The sequence below is a fragment of the Cyprinodon tularosa genome, unplaced genomic scaffold (assembly GCF_016077235.1).
Source record: "Cyprinodon tularosa strain WSP-4 unplaced genomic scaffold, ASM1607723v1 ctg729, whole genome shotgun sequence".
NCBI lineage: Eukaryota > Metazoa > Chordata > Actinopteri > Cyprinodontiformes > Cyprinodontidae > Cyprinodon > Cyprinodon tularosa.
In genome coordinates this window covers 561,655-587,257 of record NW_024039484.1, presented here as the reverse complement: position 1 = coordinate 587,257, position 25,603 = coordinate 561,655, and the positions used below count along the sequence as shown (strand labels likewise).

Below are 25,603 nucleotides of genomic sequence, written 5' to 3'. Positions count from 1 at the left end.
AACAAGATGTTAGCAAAAGCCTCCTCATGGAGGCTGCTGACCTGAGAAGCAGAGGCAGCGAGTTAACAGGATTCAGGAGTCAATCCACCTCCTGGATATAGAAATGTTCTACTTCAATAACACACAGGTTACAGATTTGCTCCAAGTGGGGTATGTAAGGAGAAAGTTGACAGCTGCACCTAAATTCATAAAATTCATATCATCAACAAGTTATTCCAGTGAATATATATATATATATATATATATATATATATATATATATATAGTTATATATATATATATATGTGTGTGTGTGTGGCTCCTGAACTAAACTTTTGTTGAGGAACACTTTGAGGCAGTCACTAAAATCAGGTAATTTCTGTGATGTTTAAGACATTTTCTGTAAAACTTCAGCACTTGTTGACATGTATGTTGGTTCACTGTTCATGAGGGTATAGGTACTTTAATTTGTCTGGGAAAGTTTGCTTTTTTAGAACAAAAATTCCATATTGGTATTTTATTTTACTAAATTATCATTTAGTAAATTTGTATTTAACAATTTCTGATATTTTTGAAATTTAATAGTGTGAACTGTTAATTTTCTTTATTTGGGAGGGCAGGTAAACTTTGCCCTCAACTATATATATTATGGGTCAGTATTGCTCAGGATGTTGCAATACGATACGCATGACAATACTTGGGTCATGATACAATATTATCCTAATAACTCAACATATACTGATATTCTACCCAGGCAACATGAATGTAACTGATTGTAACATGAATGTAACTGACTGTAAAGATAAAAAAAAACAGAACAGTGCTGAGTATTTTCATCACATATTGATCATTGGATTATTTTTGTTGTTTTAGTAGCCATGTTGTGTCTCTACTATAGAAATGGGCCTGTGCTGCAAATCAAAAGGGATCCACTGTGTCCTCTACTGGAACAGCTGTATGGAAGCAGTGCACTTCCCTCCATTGTTTTTGTATTTTAACATTTTATTTACGAAAAGCAACAATAATCTCGAAGCGGAGAACTTCAGGAAGTCAGTTGAACTTTCTGGTTAGTCTGAGTGGAGAAAGCAGACTGATCAGGGAAGAGTTGGTTGCCAACAATTGATGACTGATTTATTTGCTTAATTCAGGGATAAGGGGGGGTGATGGATCTGAAGGGGTTTGACGCAGCTGGGTTTACAGACTATACCTATTGGTCCAGCAGAATGTGAGATCCGAGAGCGTTGATACTTGGAAGAAGCGTCGTGCTGGAGAGGGAGCAGGCAGGCCATGAAGACTGAGAACTGCAGCACACAGGTGAGACCTTTTCCGTGAAGATCAGAGACAAACACAGGTTCACTGGTTGTCTGGAACAATATTTCTAAATAATGGTTAAAATTAAAAGAGATTCACAAGAAAACAAATATCAACAAGAAGAAAATTGGTTTTGGTCTTTCGCTGGAATACCATCAGGGGTAATCATCCAGCGTGGAGATGATCCTTCGCCTCCTTAGATACATGCTAGTCATTTTTAATGAGATATGTTCCCAGGTGTGCAGCAACTCAGGTCGGCTCAGCAAAGATCCTCTATGTGACAGGAAGCTCACTCACACCAGAAAAACCCCAGACCCCAACATATCTTCACCCCCTCTTAGCTGGGCACATATTTTCTCTTCACTCAATTTCTGTTAATATACATCTTATTTTTATTTTTTAACAATCAATGAAAATAAACAAAAAAAAAAAATTAGAAAACACACAAACATGTTATTTAACATGCCTATTTTACAATTTTTTTAAAAGGAGCAGGTAGAAGATAAAAAAAACCTTTTTTCTGCCGCCTTCATATACCTTAACAATAGCTACATGGTTAAAGCACTCAGAATCACTTTCCACCAATATATATTTATTGCAATATGTCAAATTTAAACTAAATAGCTGAACTTTGATTTATTACTTTTAACCCACAATCCAAAACTTTCTGAACCTTTACATTCAAATAAAATTTCCCTTTCAAATATATTCTAGTTTAAGGTGCAGGGAGAACTACAGCCCAGAATTAATCTATTGAAATTAATAATATATCAACATAGAACAATTTAAATTGGTTAAACACACATTCACAGTAATGTATTAAATTATGAGCGTGATGGTCATTTTTAGTGAAAAATATATTATGGCCATAGAACCATCCCCCACCAGAATAAGTCAAACCAAAAGCACAACACAAATTGAAAAATGCTTTTTATTATTCATCATTTGAATTACAGCAATGTTTTACTTGAGGTCATTTGAAATTTCTGTCTTTGTTCATCCTTAAATACATCATCTTGATGCTGAGAGGAAAAATTATTTTATTATTATTTTAACTGAAATATAATTTAGCTTCAGTTCTTAACAGTCAAATTAAATTCCAATAACATGCTAGAAGCTTTAAAGCACTGCTTGGGTTTTCATTTATTTTCTTTTGCTTCATCTGTGGTACGCCTGGAAGTTACAATAGAAAAAAATAGGCTGAGCATAGACCCCAAAAATTAAAAAGTAAAATCTCCACTCACAGGACACATATGGGAACTAAGAAAATTCTCTCCTTAAAGCAGTGAGTGTGGCCCTTGAACAAAATCAAAACAATCTAAAGGAATTTTCTTTTGCTTGTCATGGAGTTTAAAATGTGCCATTTAAACCAGTTTAGAAATGTGTTAACAGAAAAGCTGCAGAAGTTGCACTTAAGATGAGTTTTGCATCATGTTTTGGGCACACTCCCAACGTCTGCAAACCAGACGCGGCGCATCAAACAGAGCTTGACAGCAGACATCTTGCTGATGCAGCTTAAAGTTTTGGCAGTTTGTTTTAAAGCGCTATAGGAACATTGGGCTGTTTGAATGACGGATATTTTAAAGGAGATCAAAACAAATTTTGCTGTGTAAATCTCTTGCTAACATCGGATAAAGCAAAACCCCAAAAAAATCATGACACATGGAGATGTAGACATAAATGAAGAGCGGTCTGGCTGCACATCCAACCATAACGACATCTACCACACCCTTACAGTGTTCCTGAGGACCAGTTGCTGCAGAAAAACATTGTTTTCTGCCATCTTAATGTTTCCCCAACTGAAAATAGCAAATGAGATACACTCTACAATACAGAAGCTATAAACATAGAAATAAATCAAAACATACATATTTAGCAAATCATTTTTAAACATAAGTACTGCCCACAGGGGAGACGCATAAGGACTGGTTCAATCTAGGTTTTCCTCTACTCAGCACATGCATTAGGAGAATCAAAGACCTTAACAACCCAAATAGGAATAAAAATAAAGGAAAAACAAAAAAACAAAAGGTGACTTCACCCTATGTGACTTATGATTGCCATTTGCAATAGATCTGCTTACAAAATAAAACAAAGCCCTAATTTTACTGTTTTGGGTCAAGTAGGACACAAATTGTTCGTATTATGACACCACAATCTACATCTTTCTTTTTTTTTTGCAAGGCTGGCAGAATTCAAGGCTCAGTTTAGTCCGTAAGATAAGTGGAAGATAGAGAGAGTTCCTCTCTTTTAATCCAGTAAAAGGCAGACTTGACTTCGATGGATAAAAACCATCGCAGTGTCTTTGATGAGTCTGGAGGGCTTGTCTGATGAGTGAACTCTGGAATCCACAGAAAGAATCTCGACACCATGGCTTACTTCATCGGCACCTCCTGCAACACAAAAACAGCCATGAGCACCTCAGAGCTGCCCTGACCGGAAGGCATAATGCATAAGGGCATTAAATCACTTTACCACATTTTATTACATAAAATTCATTTCATTATTCATTGTATTTTGTTTCTGGGAGCCTGTACTGAATGCTTAGTGTGTGAGAACGTTTTTCCTTTTTAAGATTTGTGCAACTGGCAAGACAGTAAACATGTTGTGAAAAAGACATTAAACAGGGACAGCTGGTTCAGAAAACAGAAAAAAACAATAATAAAAAAATATTTAAAAAAATCGATTGTTTGATAATCAATAAGGTGGAATTACTAAAAAAGGGTGTTTTTATTACTTCTTTAAAAAAATAATCTGACTGCAACTTTAAATATAGCTAGGACAGAAAAGTAAAGTGAAGGTAAAATCCCTCTCGCCACTGAGGGGTTTAAAGTTATTTTCATTCAACAGTAAGTACATTTTTTAAATGAGATGAGTTTCTTTGTTATCAACCCAAACATCTTTAGTCGTGCCTCACCAATCTAACTGTTCTTTCAGTTGGAAATCAGCTAAGCTGGTATTTTGACAGCCTCTACATAGGGTTTGCATGGTGTCTATTTCTAATAAGGTTTGATGTTGTGCCGGCAAGGATGAATTCTGATTGGTTAACTTACTACTAGAAAATGTTTTTAATTGTAAATTTTAAGCATCAATAAGCTTCCATTATGAGGAAAATTATGTTCAGGGCTGTATGTCAGTGTTTTATCTAAGAGTAAAAACATATAGCAACTGATTACTAATAACATGATGTAGTGACAGATCTTTTACCTGAGGGTCTTTTGTTTCTTGCACCGGTTGCTCCTCAGTCTTCACCTCAGCAGGAGGAGCAGCGTTGGTCATCTGTGAGCTTCTGGTGACCGGCCCACCTGCTCTGTCCCTCTTTCTGAGGGAGACCCGCTCCTCCTTCTTCACTTGTGGTGTTGGGGGTATTGGTGGAGGTTTGACCTCAGATGCACTCTTGGGTCCTGGCTTTTTGCCCACACGCTGCATTCTCGATGTTGGCCGTTGTGCTGTGTCACTGGGAGTGTCTGGGGCTGGGGGAGGCGGAGGGAGAGCCTGAGCTTGGCCCTTTTTGGGTTTTTTGCTGGGGGCAGAGATGGGCGCAGAGAGGGAGGCAGGCCTTTTTAATCGTCCGACCGCAGTGGGGGGTTTTCCTTTGCTTGCCTCGCTGGATTCAGGCTCTGCTGCATTCAAACTACGGGCTCTCCTCTTTCCTGGAGGTTTAGCCTCTTGCACCGTTTGCCCATCATCCTCTGAAGCTTTCTTCTTGTTTGCGTTTTTATCCACTAAAGAAACTGCCTCTTTTTTAACTTCTGCCAAACCTTTCTTGCCCTTTTTAGGAGCGACAGGTTTCATCGGACAGCTGATGAGCATGTGTTTGTTCAGACTGGCTGTGTATGTGAACTCCCGGCCACAGTGGGGGCAGAGGTTAGAGAGCACCTCCTCTTCCGCTTTGACAGCAGCCTTCTTGGCGGTGCTGACGGATTTATTTTTCTGCGAGATCGCCTTCTGCACCAATTGGTTTTTCTTCTTACTCAGGGCGCTCATTTTCGATTTCCCCGTGTCCTGATTGAAGTTGAGCTTTTTCGGCTGCCCCATCCGACGGTAAGTACTCTGACCTGCCACAGCCACGGCCTCTGCTGCCGGTTCAGCTGCTGCTGCGGACAACACCACCCCGTTTGGGCTCCTTACTATTTGTTTTAGAGGAATAGGGTTTTTCTTGGGAGTGTAACGCTTCTTATCGCTTGCGTTGGCACAGACCAGTATGTGCTTGTGTAGCTCGGGCATGTTGTCAAAGCTGTTGCCACACTTGGTGCAGCGAATGGCGGTGCTGAAGGTTTGCGGGATGTTGTGAGTAGTGAAGTTGGTGGCAGAGGCCACTGAGCCAGAGTGGGAACGGCTATGGTAGGGGAAAGGTGGTGGCTTATAACTGGGATAGTGTTGATTAATGCCAAGTCGAACGTCTGGACCTTTAGGCTTCCCTCCCTCTGAAGCCATGATCTTTATTGTAGTGTACAGCTCCACGTTGGGGTCCTCCGTGGTATTACCGTTTACATCAGCCTCCTCTTTCGCTATTGATTCATTTTCATTTGGGGTTCCTGGCACCGGTGTCGAGGGAGCACTCTCCTCTTTGGCTCTGGATGGATCAGTGTAATTCTGTGGCCTGAGCTTGCCGCTCTCTACAGTAGTATGCGTGCACGACTCATTGGGGTGCAGGTCTTTTTGGTGCTGATGGAGGTTACAGAGGAAGGCAAACTCTTTGGAACAGACAGAGCACAGGAAGATCCGGCCCACCCCATGTAGCGTGGTCCTGTGGGCTAGCACATCTACCTCGTCTCTGAACAGCTGGACACAAAACTCGCATTTAAAGGGCCAGTCCACCGCGTGATTCGTGATGTGGCCGCTGAGCTCTTTGATAGAGTCAAACGGCTCCTCACAAACGTTGCACACGAAGGTCTTACAATACGACGAGTCGGGTTCCTCTGCCTCTGGGGATTTATCAGACAGTTTATTGAGAGCAGCAGGCTGAGGTGAGGAGTCAGCAGCCACATGAGGTGAGTGGTTGGCAACTGACAGGTTGTCCTCAGAGAGCAGAGGTTCTTCTTTCACTTTAATCTGAGAAAGAGGCTGCATATCTGCTGCTGGAGATGACTTGTGTGACGCAAGAGGAGCAGCTTTGGAAGATGATGGCAGTTCTGCTTGAGGGGAGACGGCAGCAATGTCCGCTTGCACAGAGGTCTCTGTTTCAGTATCCTGGGTTAAGCTGCCATTTGTTAGACTGTCACAAACTGAAGGAGGAGGAACGTAAACATCTTCCTCAGCAGGAAGATCTACTGATGTAGGCCTAGGAGGACTTGGTGCTACCGAGTGGCTCATTGGGGTTATGAGTGGAGTGCTTAGGTCATCCTGTGGTTCAGAATTACGGCTCTCCTCTTCATCTTTGTTTTCCTCAGCTGAGAAGATTTCAATAGTTTGCGATGGAGCCTTAAGTTCATCAGATTTTGGAGACATTTTTGGTGAGAGGATAGGAAGGGGTCTCTGTGCAGGGGAATCCGGAGGCTGCGGAGAGCCAGGTAGCGTTGGAGGAGATGGCATGGTGGGGAGGACTGGAGGAGGCGGCGTTGGAGAGGTTACACTGGAGGAGCTGGGCGAAGAGGGGTTTATGGTGACCGGGGTTAGGGAGGGTGGAGATGGGTGGGCGGACTCTGACGCAGTATTTGGTGACTGAGTACGAAAACAGTTTAGGATTCCAAGACTCGAAGGCCCCTCCTCTCCTGATACGGTTTGACCCACATACTCATTCATTAGCACTTTTTCCAACATACTAGTGTTTGGCTTTTTCTTTTTTATCAGGGACTGCGTTGCTGGAGTTCCCTTTAAATCTGATTCTACTGGCGCTTTCCGATGCACGCTTAAATCCAGAGCTGAATCTCCGGTGGCCTGGTTCGTAACTTCGCTCCGCCTGCTGACAGAGCTGGACAGATCCAAGGGCAGCTGATTAAAGGAGCCTCCTCCACCGCCAGCAGAGGCTTGATTTCCGAAGGAGCTCAGAGAATCCCCTCCATCCTCGTCCAGTACGCTTTCAGGAGGCGGGACACTGTGGCTTTCCAGCTTTGGCACTTTGAGGATGTTTCCACCTGTCGCCTCAGCATTACAGCTTTCATTTTTTGCTGCAGGACTGAGCTGTGGGGATGAAGGCGGAGAACCCGTCCTCCTCTTATACGTTCCTTTAGCACCTGAAAGCGTAGCCAATCTGTGGCTCTCTGTAATAAGAGCTATTGTTGATTTTTGGAAGTCTTGTGTCTGAAGGAGCTGTTTGAGTTTAGGTGAAAGATAAATGGTTTTCTCTCTCTGAAGGGTTGAGGAATCTTGGTGGAAGAGTCCTCCCATCAACAAGTTGGATGAGGAAGATGTAGATGATGAAGGTGACAGAGCCATTTCTGTCTCCACTTTCAGACCACTAACTAGAGGGGGTGTTGATGTCCTCCTTTTTGCTGCAGGCTGTTCATGGCTTGGGACCGGCTTTGCGGCACCTCTGGCCTCCACCTTCAGTGCTTGGCTAATCTGATTTGGGCTGATAATGACTGTGTCCAGCCCAAACAAAGCTGCTGACCTCGTGTCCACCTCTATCACCTCACAGTTGCTCGCCGCACTCGTTGACACAATCTTGCCGTCAATGTAAAAGCTGAGATTTTCGGAAATGTTTTTAGATATGTCAACGGCGTAATCGTCTCGGTCTGCCTCGTCCTCTGTGTCCGCACTGGGCATGTAGACGGGAGGGGGGCTGGTGCTGGGGGACCCTCCTGCCTGCTGCACTGATGCTTCCTGCAGCAGCATGCCTTTCCTACGAACTCCTTTGGGTAGTAAGTGCCGTTCGTGTATTCTGCGTTGATGTCTGCGCATGTTGGTGTGCGTACCAAAGGCTTTATTACAATACTTGCAGGGATGGAGCTCCTTTGACTCCCCGTTTTCATCAAACATTGAAGGACGATCAGCATGGGGTCCCAACTCCTTTCTCTGCATTTCAGAGTTTTGTACTTGTCCTCCAGTAAACTGAGACCCTATGGCTATATACTGACCGGTTGGGCTAGTGCAGTCAGGACTCAAATCGGCCTGCACTGCAGGACTGAGGAGGCCAGGGAGGCCAGCTTGGGAGCTGAGTATCTTTTTTGATCCATTTTCATGTCTCCTTTCATGCCGTCGACGCCCTACTTGTGAGCTGAAAGGCTTATTGCAGTATCGGCACTTATAGAGTTGTGCTTGTTGGTTGCTGATGCCATGAATGTGTATATGGCGCTCCAGACCCTGTCTGGAGGTGAAGTGGCGCTCACAGTGGTCACAGGGATATGATTCTCCAGGTAGGTCTTCCTCAAGCTCCCCATCGGGGTCATGCTCTGGATCTCCATCCCCCTGTGCGAGCAGAGGACTTTCCTGTGGTTCTTTATGGCTTTCTCCGCTTGCGGATAGTGCCGGGCTGGACTGCTGCGATGATTGCTTGGAGGTTTTGTGCTGCATTTCATGTGCATTGTCATCATTCTCTTCTTCTTCTTCTTCCTCGTCCTCCACCTCCTCATCATTTTCCCGGTCCATCCCTGCTGCTGAAGTGTCCTGCAAAAGCTTGTGGTTTGTGTTTTCTGAAGGATGGGCTTCATAGAGTTCCTGAGAGTTCCCTGATGGTCTCTCACCCTCCTCCTTCAGACCTGCGTTAAACATGTCAGAATGGTGTTTGGTAAATAAATATAGGACAGTAGTAAAGTTATAATTAACAAACAATTGCTAGGATAATGAATGAATGAATGAATGAATGAATCCTTACCGTCTCCCCCCTCCCACATTTCCCTGGCAGTAGTTTTGGTTCCACTTGCTTTCTTGAATCCACCCAAACCAGACTGTCTGGCTTTCTCCACCAACTTTTTTCTGGCTGCAAATGAACACACACACACACACACCGCTCTGTGTGAGTCATGATCATAACACAGGTTATCAAAGAAAAGACCTCAATTATTTCCTTAACTAAATACATTTAATGATTCTAACTAAATTTACAGATATTTGTAATTCAAAGATAAATTCCTACAATAACCCAAAAGCAGAAAGTTTTCTGCAGTCACTGTAACATCACAAACCTTACAACACCCTAAATGTAAGTGGGTTTCTCTTACAGCTTCTGGATATGTAAATGGAGATGTGTGGTATGGATTTAGAATACATAACATTTCAGGATTTACAGAAAACATTTAAAGAAATATTTTATGCAAATATATTGCATATAGTCAGAGCTTCAGAACAAGGTACTGCTTTAAAAATAAAACTTAACCATTACTGAATGGTATGTTTCACAAAAAACAGACTAGGAATGAAACAATCGGATTAATCGTGATTAATCGATTATTGAAATAATCGTCAACTAATTTAATAATCGATTAATCATTAAATGGAGCATAGAGAGTCTAAAACAAGATTTTATTTAACAGAGCGACCCACTTTTCATCCCTCAATATGCTCTATCCAGAACTCCTCTAGTGGAAATGTTGTAGTTTATCATGGTTTAATTTCATTAAATTATATTCTTTAAGGAACCCTTGGCTATCCTATTATTAATCGAAAAAATAATCAATAGATTAAGTGATTTGCAAAATAATCGTTAGCTGCAACCCTAAAACAGTGCAAACTAAATTCAGAGGCGTGACAATGCGACTTAAAGCACTATTCATAGCTTTTATCCGTATTTTGAAAGGTAAAATGCAGCCTTTATTTATGTTCAATGAACAGCTCAGGTACTAAAACCATTAAAGCATCAATTACGAACAACATCACAAGATGGCTCATTTTAACAGTAACGATATGAGCCCATCCCTATTGTGAGGCAAACTGACATTTGATAGTCAATAGTCAAATATTTCAAGAGATTAGGACTAACAGTGATGACAATAAAGCAAGGAGTCATTTTGGTGAGTGACAAAACAATAATTAAATGTCAGTGTTGCACATATTGATCAGTGAGTGGTTATTCTATTAAAACAAACTTTTCAGGTCTGTTCATCATCAAGATTCACTTAAATATTTCACTGTTTGTCACCAACAGTGACTGAAGGCTGATCCCTGCTGTGTCGTGGACACTTCAGGGCAAACTTTCAGTATCTTAGTTTATAAGAGCTTTTAAGATGCACAGGCAATACAGTGGCACCCCGTTTGGCAGAGTCTATAATTAACCTATAGGGAGATTTTGGAGATTATACTTTAAAAAAAAACTTCCCGTAATTCATTGCAATCCTTTAGGTGATATTTGATCTTATGACACCATCCTAGTAGAGTTATCCCACTCCACACATAACTAAAATAACATAATTGAAGCTAGACTTAAACTTGTGATTTGTTGTATTCTAATAAAGGAAACCGGAGTTCTCATCTTAAATAGAGTAGTATTAAGCCTTGCATTAATGTTGCAAGAAAGTGAGTGCATCTATAATGGTGATTATCTGAGCTCATGCTGAATAGTTGAAAAAACTGCCAGGCACAAGCCAATTCCAATGCAATATATCCACCGACATTCCCACATCCTGTTTTTCAGTTTCCGGTTTAACAGTTTCAGGGATGCACAGGGATGCACAGGGACTGTTTTTCAGTTTCAGGGATGCACTCTAATACTAAATACTAAGTTGCAGCTACAGGTACATACCACCCTGAATAATATTGTGTCACCATAGGTTTTGCTTTCCTCACACATGGATATCTAAGGGATACCCGCTGCTCTGGAAGCTTTTTACAGATGTTTATTTTGGTTATCTGCCGTCTTCTTTTTGCTTTTGTAATGCTTTCCTCTCATCTCATACAGGTGTGGAAGCAGACTTGTAGGAGTTACTGTTTAACATCTGTGTTGTCTATTTTTGCTCTTTTATTTTCCATTTTCATGCACTCTTTCCAGTTTCTCTCGTTCCCCCTTTCTCCCCATAGTTCTTATCCCCTCTTTCTTTCTCACCCCCCTTCCCATCTTCAGCTCCGTTGTATAAAATTTACTCCCTAAATCATTTTCAATAAACTTTTATCTACAAGTAACAAGTGGAACATTATGGCAACAGTCAAAAGTGTCTGCTTGTGAAAGCAAAGCTGTTTGGTTATCATCTAGCTCTTGGAGATCTATTCAAAGAGCTATAATGGCAGAACAGGACTCACACAAAAAAGTGTGCTCCTTTAGTGTTGCCACCTTTCACACCTCCCCTCTCTGCAGTGGTTGGATCACATTAGAGAACAAAACTTAGCTACAACACGTTAGCTACAGCACATATTTGTCAAAAGATGCGTGAGGACAACTTATATTTCCTAGCAGCTTTAACCAAAAGTTAACATGAAAGTATCCTCACATTATTTACATCATACTAGATGAATAAGGAGAGCAGGAAGTAGCTTGAAAATATATTACATTACAATCAAATGACTGCGTGAAAGGGCTTACTGCCTCCAGGGCTTTAGGGAAAGAGTCCTGCAATGAGAGAGGTATCAAAAACAACTGCTGGTCCCTAGATTGAATGGGCAAATATGTTAATTTAGAGCCATAAAGCCTAAAACACTAAAAGGTAGAGAAAATAAAAGAAAAACCAATCATGGTCAGTTTCTATTGCTTTTATAACTAGATAAGCAATTTTAAAAACCTGCGCTGTCAAAAATAATTTGCCTTGTAGTCACACCTCTCTCACAAACAGGAAGTGAGTACTAGGTTTGAACAGTGATGTAATTTTCATCTGAACTACATGACAGATTGTTACTCATAGGACAGGAATCTGCTTTCTTAATTTCAATCTTTCTTACTGATGTTTAGGGGTTATTGACAAGACAGAAAATAGTGGAGTACAGACTTTTGTGACAGAGATTAGGAAAAGAAACAAGAGTAAACATCCAAAACCACAGAGGCAACCAAAGCTGTTGCTTGTGAGACAAAATTTGAAAATAACATTTTCAGACAACATCCTCTTTCAGTTAAAAAGAGACATAAAACAAGAAAAACAAACACCTGCTCTCCTTAGCTTAACCCTCTTCATTATAGCTGTGCTCTTTTCTCGATGTCTGAGCCGAATGAAAATGAGTGCGTTTGATCCCAGCTAGTGTCCGATTCTTCCACAATTATGTGAAGCATTAACTGGAAGTGACTATCCATGGTCAAATATTATGTTCCTGTAAGGAAACCAGCTCGATTGGACTTGAGCTTGAGTGTCTGAAACGAATGTTGTTTAGGCAGCTACATTACCAAAGAGTAGAAAAACATTCAAGAATAAATCATAAATGTATAATGAGGAAAAAAATAACACAAGTGTGAAACCAGCGAGAATGCTGAAGGCTATTCTGGTGACAAAGATGGTGGTTGTGGTGTGCAGACACATGCTTTCTAAGATTAAGCTTAACCCATTTAAGAATAAAAATACTAGTAAGAAATTAAGCATAAATTGCGTCTATCTCAACACTACCAGAACTGTACTACTGGTTAATTTACAGCTTTCCTAAAAGTACCAACATTACTATGGCATTAAACGATAGGTACAGTATTAAAAGCAAACTAGGCTCGCCAAAGAGCTTTCCAATCCCTCCAAAGGGTGCCCGTTTGTTAGGTCTCCAAACTGCTCTTATCAGACATTGTTCCAGATTTTCTCCTCCTCACTACAGAACTTGCCATTTAAACACTTCAGATCACTACTTTGGTCTTAGATTGATGTTCAGCATCCCAAATCCAGAAAATCCCTTCTTTAACATAATTCTGACTACATTCTTATTTTCCCTTGTTTGAGTATTTCTGCATTATATTCATAGAAATTCCTACACCTAAAATAACCTACAGGCTTAAAAACATCTTAATGAATTTAGAAGATAGCAGATAATAGTGAAACTTTTACAAACTATTTTCTTGAAGCTTCTTTAATATATAGGACTTTAACTTGAAAGAAAACATACATAAAGGAGTCTAGGAAAAGGATGATTACATCCCCTTTAACAGCATTTATTTTTGCTTTAAAGGCAACAAAGCAGGATTTATATCACTAAATATATATATAATTACATGATAGCACAGATAGTCGGGTATCCTAATAGCTGTAGGGCAAAGGCTGACCTACAGAGGGCTAATGTATGACTGAAATAATCTAATGATGAAGGACAACTTATTGGGAAGAAAGGCTCCACAGTTCCAGCTTTCTTCTCCGAGTTAACACACTACTTTGCTTTATGGAAACACATGTTCAAAGTTCAAACTGGTGAATGTAGTAGCACATGACAGCCAAGTTGGATGTGTTTACACTAAATGTGAAACAGAGCTAACAACATAACCCGCATATTTTCACTAACCTCGATCGAGTTCCTTAAATAACATGAAACTGTTATAAACAGACGTAACGAAAATATATATATTAAAATGCATATATATAGACCTACATACCTGAGGCATTGTTTGTCTCCTCTAACTTGAATCTATTGCTATAAAAAATGAACCTAAATCAACCGATTAGAGACATATTGAGTAGATTTTGACTGAATTAAGTGCGACTTCATCCACCCAGTTTACCATCTGCTCCTCCACACCGAGATGTCCGTGCGTCCAGACCTAGCCGTTTATTTTAGCTTTAAGCTAGCAATCAACTCTGACAACTCGATGAGCTGCTTATTCTGGACCGAAACCACGGACAGCACCGAGCCGAACTCACTACACAGCCCTTCGTTTTGTTTAAAAAAAACAGCAACCGAATACGTGAGCCCAAACAGTCGGATAAGGAAGCTGGCTCGTTAGCTAACTCGCTAGGCCATCATCAAGTAGAGAGCGATGGATGAACCCAGGAAGGTCACATCCTCAACAACGTTGTATCCTGCTAAGGGAAAAAAAAACCCTCAGAAACTCTTCTAACAGTCAAATATGACCATTAAACCAACTCTGTTGGACTACGGTGGCCAAACCGGGTTGTAATGACGAGTTTTTAGGTGAGGTATAAAAGTAGAGAAAGCCCCATACATCGTACGTTAGCTTCCTTTCTGTTCTAGCCTGCTAGCTCGTCATTTCTAACTTTGAAATGAGTTACGGATTAAACAAGCAAAGAGTTGAAGCTTCAGCGTGGCTCGGTGCTCAGGCCTCACCTCGTTTCGACCTGGGTGAGCTCCTTCTGCTGGCTCTTTCTTCCTCCAGTGCAGCTGTTATCTCGGGGTTGTCTTCCACTGTGTACCACACCAACAGCTCCTCTCCCGGTCCGATAGGCTGCAACGATGAGAGATGAGCCCGGCGACCAATCACAGCTCGGCTTGCTGGGAGGCAGCGCTCGCGCTTAAGGACTGCTGTGCATCTAATCTGTCTTATAACGCTTATGGAACCAGGTTATTAATGATCCCACCAGAGCTGCTGTTGATGTCTCTAGATAGTTCTTAGAATGAACAACAACAGAGCATTTCAGACTTTATCATACAGGTTTAAATTCATTTAGAGTGAGAAAAACACAGGGAAGTTAGTGCAGAGTTAGGACACAATATAGTAAGAGGAGTAGCCAGAAAATTTTTATACGGCAATAACCAATGTACACTGAAGGGTGGCCAAAAACTGATAGGCGCCAGAACCTCAGGGACAATCTAAACTGGAACGAACACAACATCCATATTTTCTCCAAGGTATCCAAGGGATACCCTTGAATATCTTTTCCATTGTCATTACGTACCTACTTAAAATTGTTCTGCATAAAATTAATATTTACGTGGACTAATATCTAAATTAAGTTATTATTAAAGTAGTTATTTATCTATGATTTCACTGAAGACTCCTAGATGACTTGCAGAGACGCATAATTTTCTATTTACCCCATATAACACAAAATTTTGTTCTGAAGAGAGCATGAATTTTGTATATATCAACTTTAATATTACTATTTTGATGTGCATAATTAACCACAGTGTTTTAGTTGTCAAGTAATTGCTAATAAATGAAAAATTTAAATGTTTAATAAGTTTGAACATTCCCCTTGAGAGCATTACTGTCTGTATTGGGGGGGGGGGGGGGGGGGGTTGGCCGATGATTGGCTAAGGGCCACCTCTGGCCCCCCCATCTAGCTCCGCCCCTGGCCAAAGTAGATAGGTTTGAGTTTCCGGGCGAATCTTGGGCGATCTTTTCCATTGTCATTATTTAGCTACTTTTATCAGTAAACATTCTGCCTAAAATTGACATTTACAAGTAGTAATATCTACATAAAATGATTATGTAATAAGTTTTATTAAAATTGTTATTTATCTATGATTTCACTGAAGGCTCCTAGATGACTTGTAGAGACACATAATTTTCTCTTTACCCAATAAAACACAAAATCTATTTCTGCTTGAATTCTGTACTTATCTTTAATGTTACTATATTGATGTGCACAATTAACCACAGTGTTTTTGTTGTAAAGTAATTAATTATTATTAATTATTAATATTTGAAAAATTAAAATGTTTGAATATTCCACTTGAGAGTATTACTGCTGCCAGCATCTGTATTAGAGGGAAATAAATGGTAGGGGTGGCCAAAGAGGTGGCCAATGACCATGGCCACCCCTGACCCCCCATCTAGCTCCGCCCCTGAATATAGTGTCTTGTGAAAGTATTTAGGAAGCTTGAGCACTTCATTTTTTGTCACCTTATAGCAGCAGATCTAATGGGGTTTATGTTATATTGTGTCCAAGCACTACCCAGTGTTAAAACAGAACATGCACAGTTTTCAGAAACATTTAAAAACTAATATTATGTGCTTTTGTAGTCACCCACAATCAGTCCACATTTCATGGAACATATTTGGCTGTGGTTAGAACTGCACAGCAGTTTAGGATGGAGGATATTTGTAAACCTTAGTTTTTAAGCGTTGCCTCTTCAATTTCCCACCTGAACTTTGACTTGGCCATTCTCAGTGAACAATAATGCTCTATTTAAAGTTTTTGTTTCATTCTTAACTAATAAAAGTATTCACACATCATGATGCTGTCTCCACCATGTTTTCAGATGGAATTAGATGCCCAAGGGGACCTACAGCATTTTCTACCACATGTAAGGTTTTTGCAAAAAGTCCAGTTTAGTTTTGGTCTCCTCTGATCAAACAAGAGCATACCCATTGTTTAATCTACATAGATTGCAGCAAACTATAAATAGCACTATTTAAGCTTTTTCTTCTAGTTGTTCTCTAACGGGCTGCAAAATTGTAGAAAAACGGGGGTTATATTATCATGTTGGTAAAAGTTGTAATAACTATCTAATGTAAAAAAAATAAAGTATATATATATATATATATATATATATATATATATATATATATATATATATATATATATATATATATATATATATATATATATATATATATATATATATATATATATATATAAATACATGTCACTGCTTTCCTCAGCAGGGACAGGGAAGATGGTTAAAATTGATGGGAGGCCAAATACAGGACCATTCTGGAAGAAAACCTGTTGGAGTCTGCAAAAGATCTGAGACTGGGATGGAAATGTATAATCCAATGCTACAATGATCCAAAGCATAATGGAAAATATACATTGGAATTGTTCACAAATAAATATATCCAGATTTTAGAAATGGCAAGTCAAAGTACAGACTGGAATCTAATTGAGAATCTGTGGAAAGAACTGAAAACTGCAGTTCACAAATGCTCTCCATCCAACCTCACTGAGAGAGACATTCTCCAAGGGACTTGCTGTTGTAATAGCAGCAAAAGGTGGCGCTACACAGTATTAACTCAAGGGGTCTGAACAACTTTGCACACCGCCTTCCTCCTGGCAGGACTGGTGTAACTGGGTCAGTTTTGTAGATCTGCTTACAATTCACAACTTTTCAGCTCTGCATGCATGATTCTGAGATGTCACAATAAAAATATAATAAAAAAAAAAAATCAGACCTTACTGCCTGTAGGCTTCTTCCTAATGAATTTGTCCCAAAGCTCTAACTTTCAGGCTGCTGTCTTGCAATGCTTTAATACATCCATATAATTGGGGAAAGTGATCTTTCCCCAAACTGACCCAAAACAAAGTACGCATCTATTTGGTTAAAGGATGCATTTTAATGTAATAAGCTTCTGGATTGCTTAATTTATCAATTCACTTAGGAATCTACAGTGTGGCGAGACACACGTATAAATGGATTTAACTTACCCTCAAAACTTTGTAGTAAATGGCTCTGTTTATCTCCAGTGGAAACAGATTTTGCTCCTCACTGGAATGGGCCCAGTTCACGTATCGGAGCCAGTTCCCCTTCAGGGGGTCTGTGGCATCAATGCACATCCATCCCCGAGCTGGAAAATAGACCTACAGAACACCATCAAGATGACTGTGTTTACTGCAAGGCCACCATGAGGAAATAAAAGATAAAAATAACATTTGAATAGTAGAAACTGAAACATTATTTAGGACTTTAACCCCAAGTTGTAGTCTTGGGGGTGTGAACAAGTAATAATTTAACCTTCAGGAAATACAGCTAAATGGAGACTTGTAGCTTGATTGTCATTTTGATTGTCATTGTCAAGGAAGCCGTCCTACTAGTTTTTAATGTTTCTCAGCTTTAGTGCAGCTGATTCAGGTTATGGCAGTTCAGCAAAAACCTGTTGATCAGCCATCAATGGAAATCAGCTGTGCTAAAGCAGGGAAACCTCTAAAACCCGCAGGACAGCTGCCCTTGATGGCCGACTTTAGACATGTCTGGCCTAGGCACTGATCTCTACTTATTCACTAGACTGTTGATAGATTGAAAAAAATGAAGTAATCTGTCGCCATCTTAGTAAGTAATGTAATTACCATAACAATGTAATCATTACATGCATATTACGTGTACATCATCAGTTTAGCACATGTGACACATAATCAGATAGTGTGTGTGTATGTAAGTGTAATATTCTTAAAGGAATAGTACACCCAAAACATGATTAGCCTTCATTTTCTACTCACCCCCATGCTGAACAACACTCTGGAGTACTTTTTTGATATCTCAAATGCATCTGGAGATCTGGGAGGCTTCTTGCTGTCTGCTGACATTAAAATAATGGAGGTCTATGGTGTCTGAGACAGAAAGGTCCATAAAAGTCCACAAAAAACGTGTCAATATTCCTACATACTGCTCGTCCAATGTATTCCAAGTGTCCTGAGTGGGTAGCATCCAGAATTTACTCGAAACGAAGTCATTTAGAATGTTTTTAGAGCATAAACAGTAGTGTATAGGATTTCCTGAAAGCGCGCGCCTGCGAGTTCACGACGCTACGGAAACCGCGGCAGACCAAACCAGATGAAAGTGCGCATTCAGCTCGGCAAAGAACTCATGTTCTTCCTCAACACTGAAGTCCTCAGACATTTTTCTTTCGTTGTTTCTTTCTTTGCACAGGTAAACAGCACATTTCTTCTTCTACGCTTGCATTATCGGCAGAGCAGACGCTGAATGCGCACTTTCATCTGGTTTGGTCTGCCGGCTTCCGTAGCGTCGTGAACGCGCTGGCGCGCGCTTTCAGGAAATCCTACACACTACTGTTTATGCTCTAAAAACATTCTAAATGACTTCGTTTCGAGTAAATTCTGGATGCTACCCACTCAGGACACTTGGAATACATTGGACGAGCAGTATGGAGGAATATTGACACGTTTTTTGTGGACTTTTATGGACCTTTCTGTCTCGGACACCATAGACCTCCATTATTTGAATGTCAGCAGACAGCAAGAAGCCTCCCAGATCTCCAGATGCATTTGAGATTATCAAAAAAGTACTCCAGAGTGTTGTTCAGCATGGGGGTGAGTAGAAAATGAAGGCTAATCATGTTTTGGGTGTACTATTCCTTTAATATCTGATCACTGTATTATTATGTTCCATTAGCACACTGATTTTGTTGTGATGGATTTGTATGTTATATTACATTATTTATAGACTTGGACTTCATACTGAAAATTCAATGTGATGTGCCTATTTTTTCTTTACCATAATCTACCGATCCTATGAAACAGCAAGTGTGTGTTAAAGTAACGCATTTATGTTTGTTTAAAAGTCTTGAGCCCCCCAAAATGAGACAATCATCATTGTTTGATGCTGTAGTGCATTGACTACTTATATTCCGACCAATTTATCTAGAGAGTACCAATATGGCGGCTGGTGACTTCACAGCACTCAGTACTACCAACGGTCTATCAGCAATCCAGAGAATAAATAGAGACCAGTGGGTCTAAGGTGTTGCACATCCTTATAGAAATAACTTGGATGCCTACAAACCCAGTTGAGGCCCGACAAACTGATGCTGTGGTTACATACCTCCCACATGTAAACATTACTGGTCACCTGGCACCTCTTTTTCTTCTCTCCAAGAAACGGACCAAACCGTTTCCCCTTTGGAATCACCTTTGTTGCCCAAACACCTAAAAATACAAAATCATAAAGATTGGTTTTAATGAATGTGTGTTAATCAAAGATGTTGTTCTTACGTTAACATGTGAGTTAGTAATGGCGATGTTGCGTCATATGAGTAACATTTTGCTACGTCAGAGCAATTCGAAAAAAGCCAAAAGCTTCTTTGTGAATTTTAGGGAGTTTATTTGAATTTTGCCTTATCTGATGCAATACTTCAAAATGCACATAAGAAAAAGTTGACGTAAACACACTAAGAGTCTACTGAGAATCTGTGAAAGGAGATGCTGATTAGGGTGATGGCAGGGAGGCCTTCCAACACCACAGCTTGGACAAAGATAAATTGGCAGAATACCAGTGGAAAAGAGAAGCGCTGCTCAGTAATTATCAGAAGGCTTTAACTGCTTTGAAAAAGCAAAAATTTGTTTCATTGATTAGTTTGATACAATTTTGTTTAAGAGGGTGAATAATAACTGATACTTTGACATCTTTTTAAAATCTGTCTAAGTAAAGATAGACTGATACATAAGCCAGATAAAATTCTTGGCTGAATGTTGTTGGTTGTTTATTGCATCAGTATTGGCCGATATCTTCATATGTTGATTAATCCATAAGAGCAGTGGTTTTTAAACTAGGATTCACTCTCCCTATGGGTGGTGTAGTGTAACTGCAGAGGAGCCTGGTAGAAAATGAATTGACTCAAAAAGACCCAAAATTGATTTTTTTTTTTATGTTTTATTTATAGCAATGTTGAATTATTTTATACAATAGAATAAGCAGTTAAGCTTAAAATATTTGCATGTTCAATGCGGTTGTTTTAGCAATTTAGATCAGATGATAGTTTATTTTATTACAATATTTAATCTATTGCTGTTGACTTTGTTGTTTTTTTTTGTTCAAAAATTGAAAAAGGTTAGAGTGGGATTAGAGATTGACGGGGGAGCAAAAACTTTATTGTAAACAAAATGGTTAGTGTACGAACCACTGCATTGGTAAGCAGCCATGCCTTGAGACCATGTGAAGCTCACGTATTGCGGCTCCCTCCATTTGCTGTACGTTGTTTGTGTTTAGTTTAATTTCTTACTAAATTTTATTTTTTTTGTTTAAGTTGAGAGTTGTGTCACATTTGTTATCATTGTGTCTTTTTCATTAATTAAATGGATGCAAAAAGGCAATATCGGGTCCAAAAATCAGCTCAAAATTACCGGCAACACATATCGGACGATCGTTTGACTGATGTCAAAATAATCACATTAGACTTTAAAAGAAGAAAATAACTGTATCAGTTGATTTCTACTAATTCGCAATCTGAAACAAAATTATTGGCTGAAGGAAAATCATTTCTAATTCAGATTTATCAGAGATATGAATAATTTGGGCCTAAACAATGGAACTTCTTGCAGTAAATTCTGACACATTTCTCATTCATTAGATTCTTTTAAAGTTCTGGCTTTTAAAATAATCTTGACCAGTCACTGCTTTAAGCACTCCTTTAATTGCTATGCAGCATCCATATGCAAACAGAATTTATAGACATGCTGAACTATATGAAAACATGGAGGAGTTCAAAAGCTCACCAATGCGGTTGGGATTTACAGCTGATGGTCCAAGATTCAGGTAGTCTGGCAAACCATCCCACACATGAGCAGGAATTTCCTCCAGACACTCCACTGACTCCCCAGTAAAAGCCATGATTCTCACTAAATGATACAAGAGTGAAAGGGGGCAAAAAAGAAAAGATCTAAATTTACCTAATTTATCTTGATATAAGACTTTAAATGTAAGAGGTTTCACCTGCAGAGGTTTAAAGAGCAAAGGGTGGCAAACTTTTTTACATGAGCCACGACAGAAAAGTTAGTTTACACAAATTTTCAGGGTGCATTCATCTGTTTCACAGCCATTCTAACAGATCAAAAATAAAGATCAAAGATAAAAATCTGCAATTATTTTAGACCATTAATAGTCAAAGCCTAATATTAACATCCATGAGAAAAAATTTCAGTTTTGTTCCCAATATATTCATTACTCTATCCAAATTAAGAAGTTTTCATGCAGGCTCACCAATTATTTGAAAATATTAGAAGAACCCTGAATAATTTTACTACTTTCAAAGCTTCAGGTTATTTTTCAACACTTGAGTTAAACAGAGACACACTAGACCCTTTTTTAAGGAAACACTTTAAACACCGCTACCTTGTGTAACACTATTTAAAAAAAAAAGCACTTCCAAGAAGAAACATCTTCAGAAAGCAAACCTCAACAACTCTGAATGTAATGCCCCTTAAGGCATTAAGTCCATTTTCTAAAGTAGTATATTCAACTGTAAAAAGTGCGTATATGTTTAGACAGCCATCACCACTCAGGACAATAGTTCATTGAAGTAACAACTGCAGCTCCAAATCCTTTCGGGAATGTTTCTACCAGGTTTGCAAACAGAAATGACAAATTCTTCCCTATTCTTTGCTAAACAGCTTCAGCTCAGGAATATTCCTCTCTGCCAAGTATGTGTACCTCAGCTTTAGGCTTGTATTCCTATAGCCTCAGAGAAATGCATGCTGTGTTTGTTTTTCACATAGATAAAAGTTGCATGTTGGTCTTATCTAATCAGAGCACCTTCTTTCATACAGGCTACATTTGAGGATGTCCTGGTCCCTCTGAGCTCTGGATCTATGCAGCTCTTCCAGAGTTACCATTACTCTCTCTTCTGCTTCTTAAAGTCAGTGTTGTAGTTTGGGATTTTGATTCATAACATAAATCTGCTCCAACCCTTTATAAATGCATGCCTGACCTGTGTGGTGTATTCCTTGATTTTCATGATGCTGTTAGTTCACTTATAAATCTGAGGCTGAAGCTGGAGAAGAGCAGATAATATATTAGACACAGTAATTTGACTCTATTTACTGATGCACTGACTACTACAGGACAACCAGGTTTTATTTAGGGTACTTGAGTAAATTAGGCTTTTTATATTTTTTATTGACAGTAATAAAAATCAAAAACTCCTCCAATAGGAATCAGTTCAGGTTGCTCTTAATCCCAAAAAAATACGTAGGGGGCTTTGATCTTTAAATTTTAACTTGACACAAGTCTTGTATGACTTTTAAACCAATGACACAATCGAAGCGAATATCTACGGTGGCCACATGCTCATCCACAGACCAAATTAAGACTAGATTTACCAGGGGTGCCATGATGTGGTCAGTATTTTTTACATGGGGCTCCTAAACAAGTAAATTAAACAAAGCACACGGCAAAAGTTTATTGTTTGATATATTAAGTAAAATAATGAGTGATTTAGAGCTCTGGAAACCTCAGATCTAGCAGTTGATACCAGTGACCCCATCTAGATAAAACAAAATGGTAAAAAAAAAAAGTCATTTGCCTTTCTTTTCCAATATATATAATAATTATTTTACCATAATTGTATTTTCTATTATGTCTTTGTTACAGGGGCCATTACACAGGCTAGGATCACTTCTACAGGGGCCCCTGTCTAGAATCACCAAGCTCATGAATTCTGTAACGTGTCTTTAGATGACATGTATTGTTAATTGGTGCTATGTAAATAAACTGAATTAAATTGAACTGATTTTAACATTAATGAGAGGAAAAAAGAATAAATATGGCACTATATTAGCCAAATATTCATTTTTGTCCCCCCATATATAAAAAAGTACACAATGGTCAGCCTTTTTCGTGTGAAACTGATTCAGAATTCCTTCCCATCATCTTAACTCTTTCTCAGTAGTCGTTCAAACATCTTCTATCCTCATCTCAGGCACATGAACATGTTTTCTCTTTATATTAACTGTCAGAAAAGCTGTTTGTTGAGGACAACAATAAGCTGCTGAGCCATTGGTGGGCTGGGCTCTCACACGCATCCCAATCAGACTCATTAAAAGACCTCCATCAGTCCCAATGCAAACATCCAAACCTTAACCACTTTTACTTTACATGATGATGAGGTGATGATTTATATAAAAAAATGAATTAAACAGCAGAAAGTAGGCAGAACAAGCGCACCTTATTCCCTTTGTCTCCATCTGAGGTGCTAACCCTTCGCCTTGGAAATGATCCCTGCAAATTAATCAACTTTTTCACTGGCAAACCCACCCATGTCACTTCATTGATTATTTTTACTGTTGCTGAAGTTGCGATCGGACATCTTTAAACCTCCCCCTGCAGCCCAAGTTCAATCAAGGACCGGTTTTTGCACAGCCGCAGCGCGCAGTGCGTAAAGCGCGTTTTAACGCGTTTCTTTGGATAAAAGTTAAATAAAGGAGACTGTTTGAAAGATCCCGAGGAGCGGGGGGCTGAAAGATGTAGTTTATTGTTACCCCTGGCTGTATGAAAGCATCCTCTCTGTTTGCCCCCACCTCTCACTCCCCCTAATCCTGCTGCTGCTACCAAGTGAGGTGCTTTATTCAGCCTTTTTCTCCCCCTAGGTTCGCTCTCGTAAGGTGGTTTTTGGGGAAACGGGGTTTAGGAGACGCAGACGCGCACTTACCTGCGTTTATTGGGACCGGGGACTTGGTTTTATTTAATGCTCTACCTGCTTTCCATCCGCTGAAAATGGCGGATGGAGGCTTGAATCGGGAGGCTTTTCAGTGAAGTCCGGATCGCGGTGTGGTGGAGTTGGGAGAGGCAGTCTGTCAGAGGCGATGGTGCAGCTGGGAGGATCAGGTCCGGTTGAAAAGTGAGAGAAAATGAGTTTCCCTAGAAGACAGGAGGCTCCTTTTCCCCTGGAAGTCCCGTCCACTCTGCAGCCCCACAACTAGAAACCAGACCAATTAAGTAGATTCATCTGTGAGCATAATGGGCCTGTAGGATGGGGCCATCTGTGCCTCCATGAATAGCCCAGAGAAACTCAAGAAAAGGAGGCACAAAGTCTGTAGCATAACTTATTATATTAACAGAAGAGTCATATCCTCTATTCATTTTATTTAACCTTTAAAACAAAGTTCTAAGCATGTTTTCTTTTCTGATTAATCATCACATTTTAATAGAAGAATTTAAAAAAAGGCTCAATGAACAAATTTAAATGCTTGATTAGTTTGCTTTAAGGGAGAAGAATATTTTCTCCATCCCAAAGGGAAATCAACTGCAGTATTATTTCAAATTATTTAGTTTTAAAAAGGCGTTGTAGCTGGTGATGCCTGATGAAGCCTTGTAAAGACTAGGAAGTATAGTGTCCAATAGACAGAGAGAGGAGATTAAAAATATTTCAAATCAATGCATTCTTTGTGATTTTCTTATTGATCTCAATTTGTCTTAAATCAGGTTTATTGATCTAGTTGTTGTCTACAGCTGCTTATCCTTAAAGGGTTACTGGTTGCTGATCTGCTTCATTCTCTCTCTATTCTCCTACTCTGCAGAATTTATTAGTTCAATCTCTAACCTTCTGCTCTCTCTGCTTTTTCTCAGAGTAGCTTTGCCTCGTCTGTTCCTGTTTGGCTGTGACGCCATCCTGGAGAGAAATATCAGCTGTGCTGCTTCCATCAACACCCTTGTTTATAGATGCTGGAGATTGGCCTGTTTTTCAGTGTAGTCCTGTTTCTCTGACTGGCTGGATGTGCTCTCTTCATCCTCTGACATGGGAGTTGGCTTGGAGCTCGTCTGCCTGGCTGTGTTTCCTGGATGGGGCCGCCTTTTACAGCTGCTTTTTGTATCTCTGCTTCTGTCTCCTTGAACCCCAGTCGGCCTCAGCAGATGGCCCCTCACACTGAGCCTGGTTCTGCTGGAGGTTTCTTCCTGTTAAAAGGGAGTTTTTCCTCTCCACTGTTGCTACAAGCATGCTTAGTGTGAGGGATTGCATTTAAGTCAATGAGTCGATGCAATCAACAGGTTTTCCTTAGATAGAAAACTTTGAATCAATTTGACTGTATGATCTGGTGAACTGTTAAGTGCCTTGAGATGACATGTGTTGTGAATTGGTGCTATATAAATAAACTGAATTGAATGGAATTGATCGCTTGTCATTTAATGATGGAGGGGA

At 39.7% G+C, this 25,603-nt stretch overlaps 1 protein-coding gene across 2 annotated transcripts; it reads right to left on the bottom strand.

Moving 5' to 3' along the window:
- Positions 1-2,203: 2,203 nt before the first annotated feature.
- Positions 2,204-24,385, bottom strand: prdm2b (PR domain containing 2, with ZNF domain b). Of its 2 annotated transcripts, none has more exons than XM_038269390.1 (8): positions 24,116-24,385; positions 21,186-21,308; positions 19,516-19,619; positions 17,385-17,537; positions 14,341-14,458; positions 9,047-9,151; positions 4,498-8,930; positions 2,204-3,683 (listed from the first exon to the last, which is right to left on the bottom strand). In XM_038269390.1, exons 2-8 carry the CDS (start codon positions 21,298-21,300, stop codon positions 3,666-3,668), a joined length of 5,046 nt encoding a protein of 1,681 aa, XP_038125318.1. In that variant the 5' UTR covers positions 21,301-21,308; positions 24,116-24,385; the 3' UTR covers positions 2,204-3,665. The 2 variants fall into 2 exon arrangements, with proteins under 2 accessions (XP_038125318.1, XP_038125319.1); XM_038269391.1 differs by having other exon boundaries at positions 24,161-24,385.
- Positions 24,386-25,603: the final 1,218 nt, after the last annotated feature.

What these genes read in the sequence shown, in the direction of transcription:
- prdm2b (XM_038269390.1), bottom strand. Translation starts at nt 21,300, where the DNA reads ATGGCTTTTACTGGGGAGTCAGTGGAGTGTCTGGAGGAAATTCCTGCT. An exon ending in TGTAAATCCCAACCGCATTG is followed by an intron (nt 19,620 to 21,185) that starts GTGAGCTTTTGA and finishes TTGTATTTTTAG; the next exon opens with GTGTTTGGGCAACAAAGGTG. An exon ending in TTTACTACAAAGTTTTGAGG is followed by an intron (nt 14,459 to 17,384) that starts GTAAGTTAAATC and finishes TCATCGTTGCAG; the next exon opens with CCTATCGGACCGGGAGAGGA.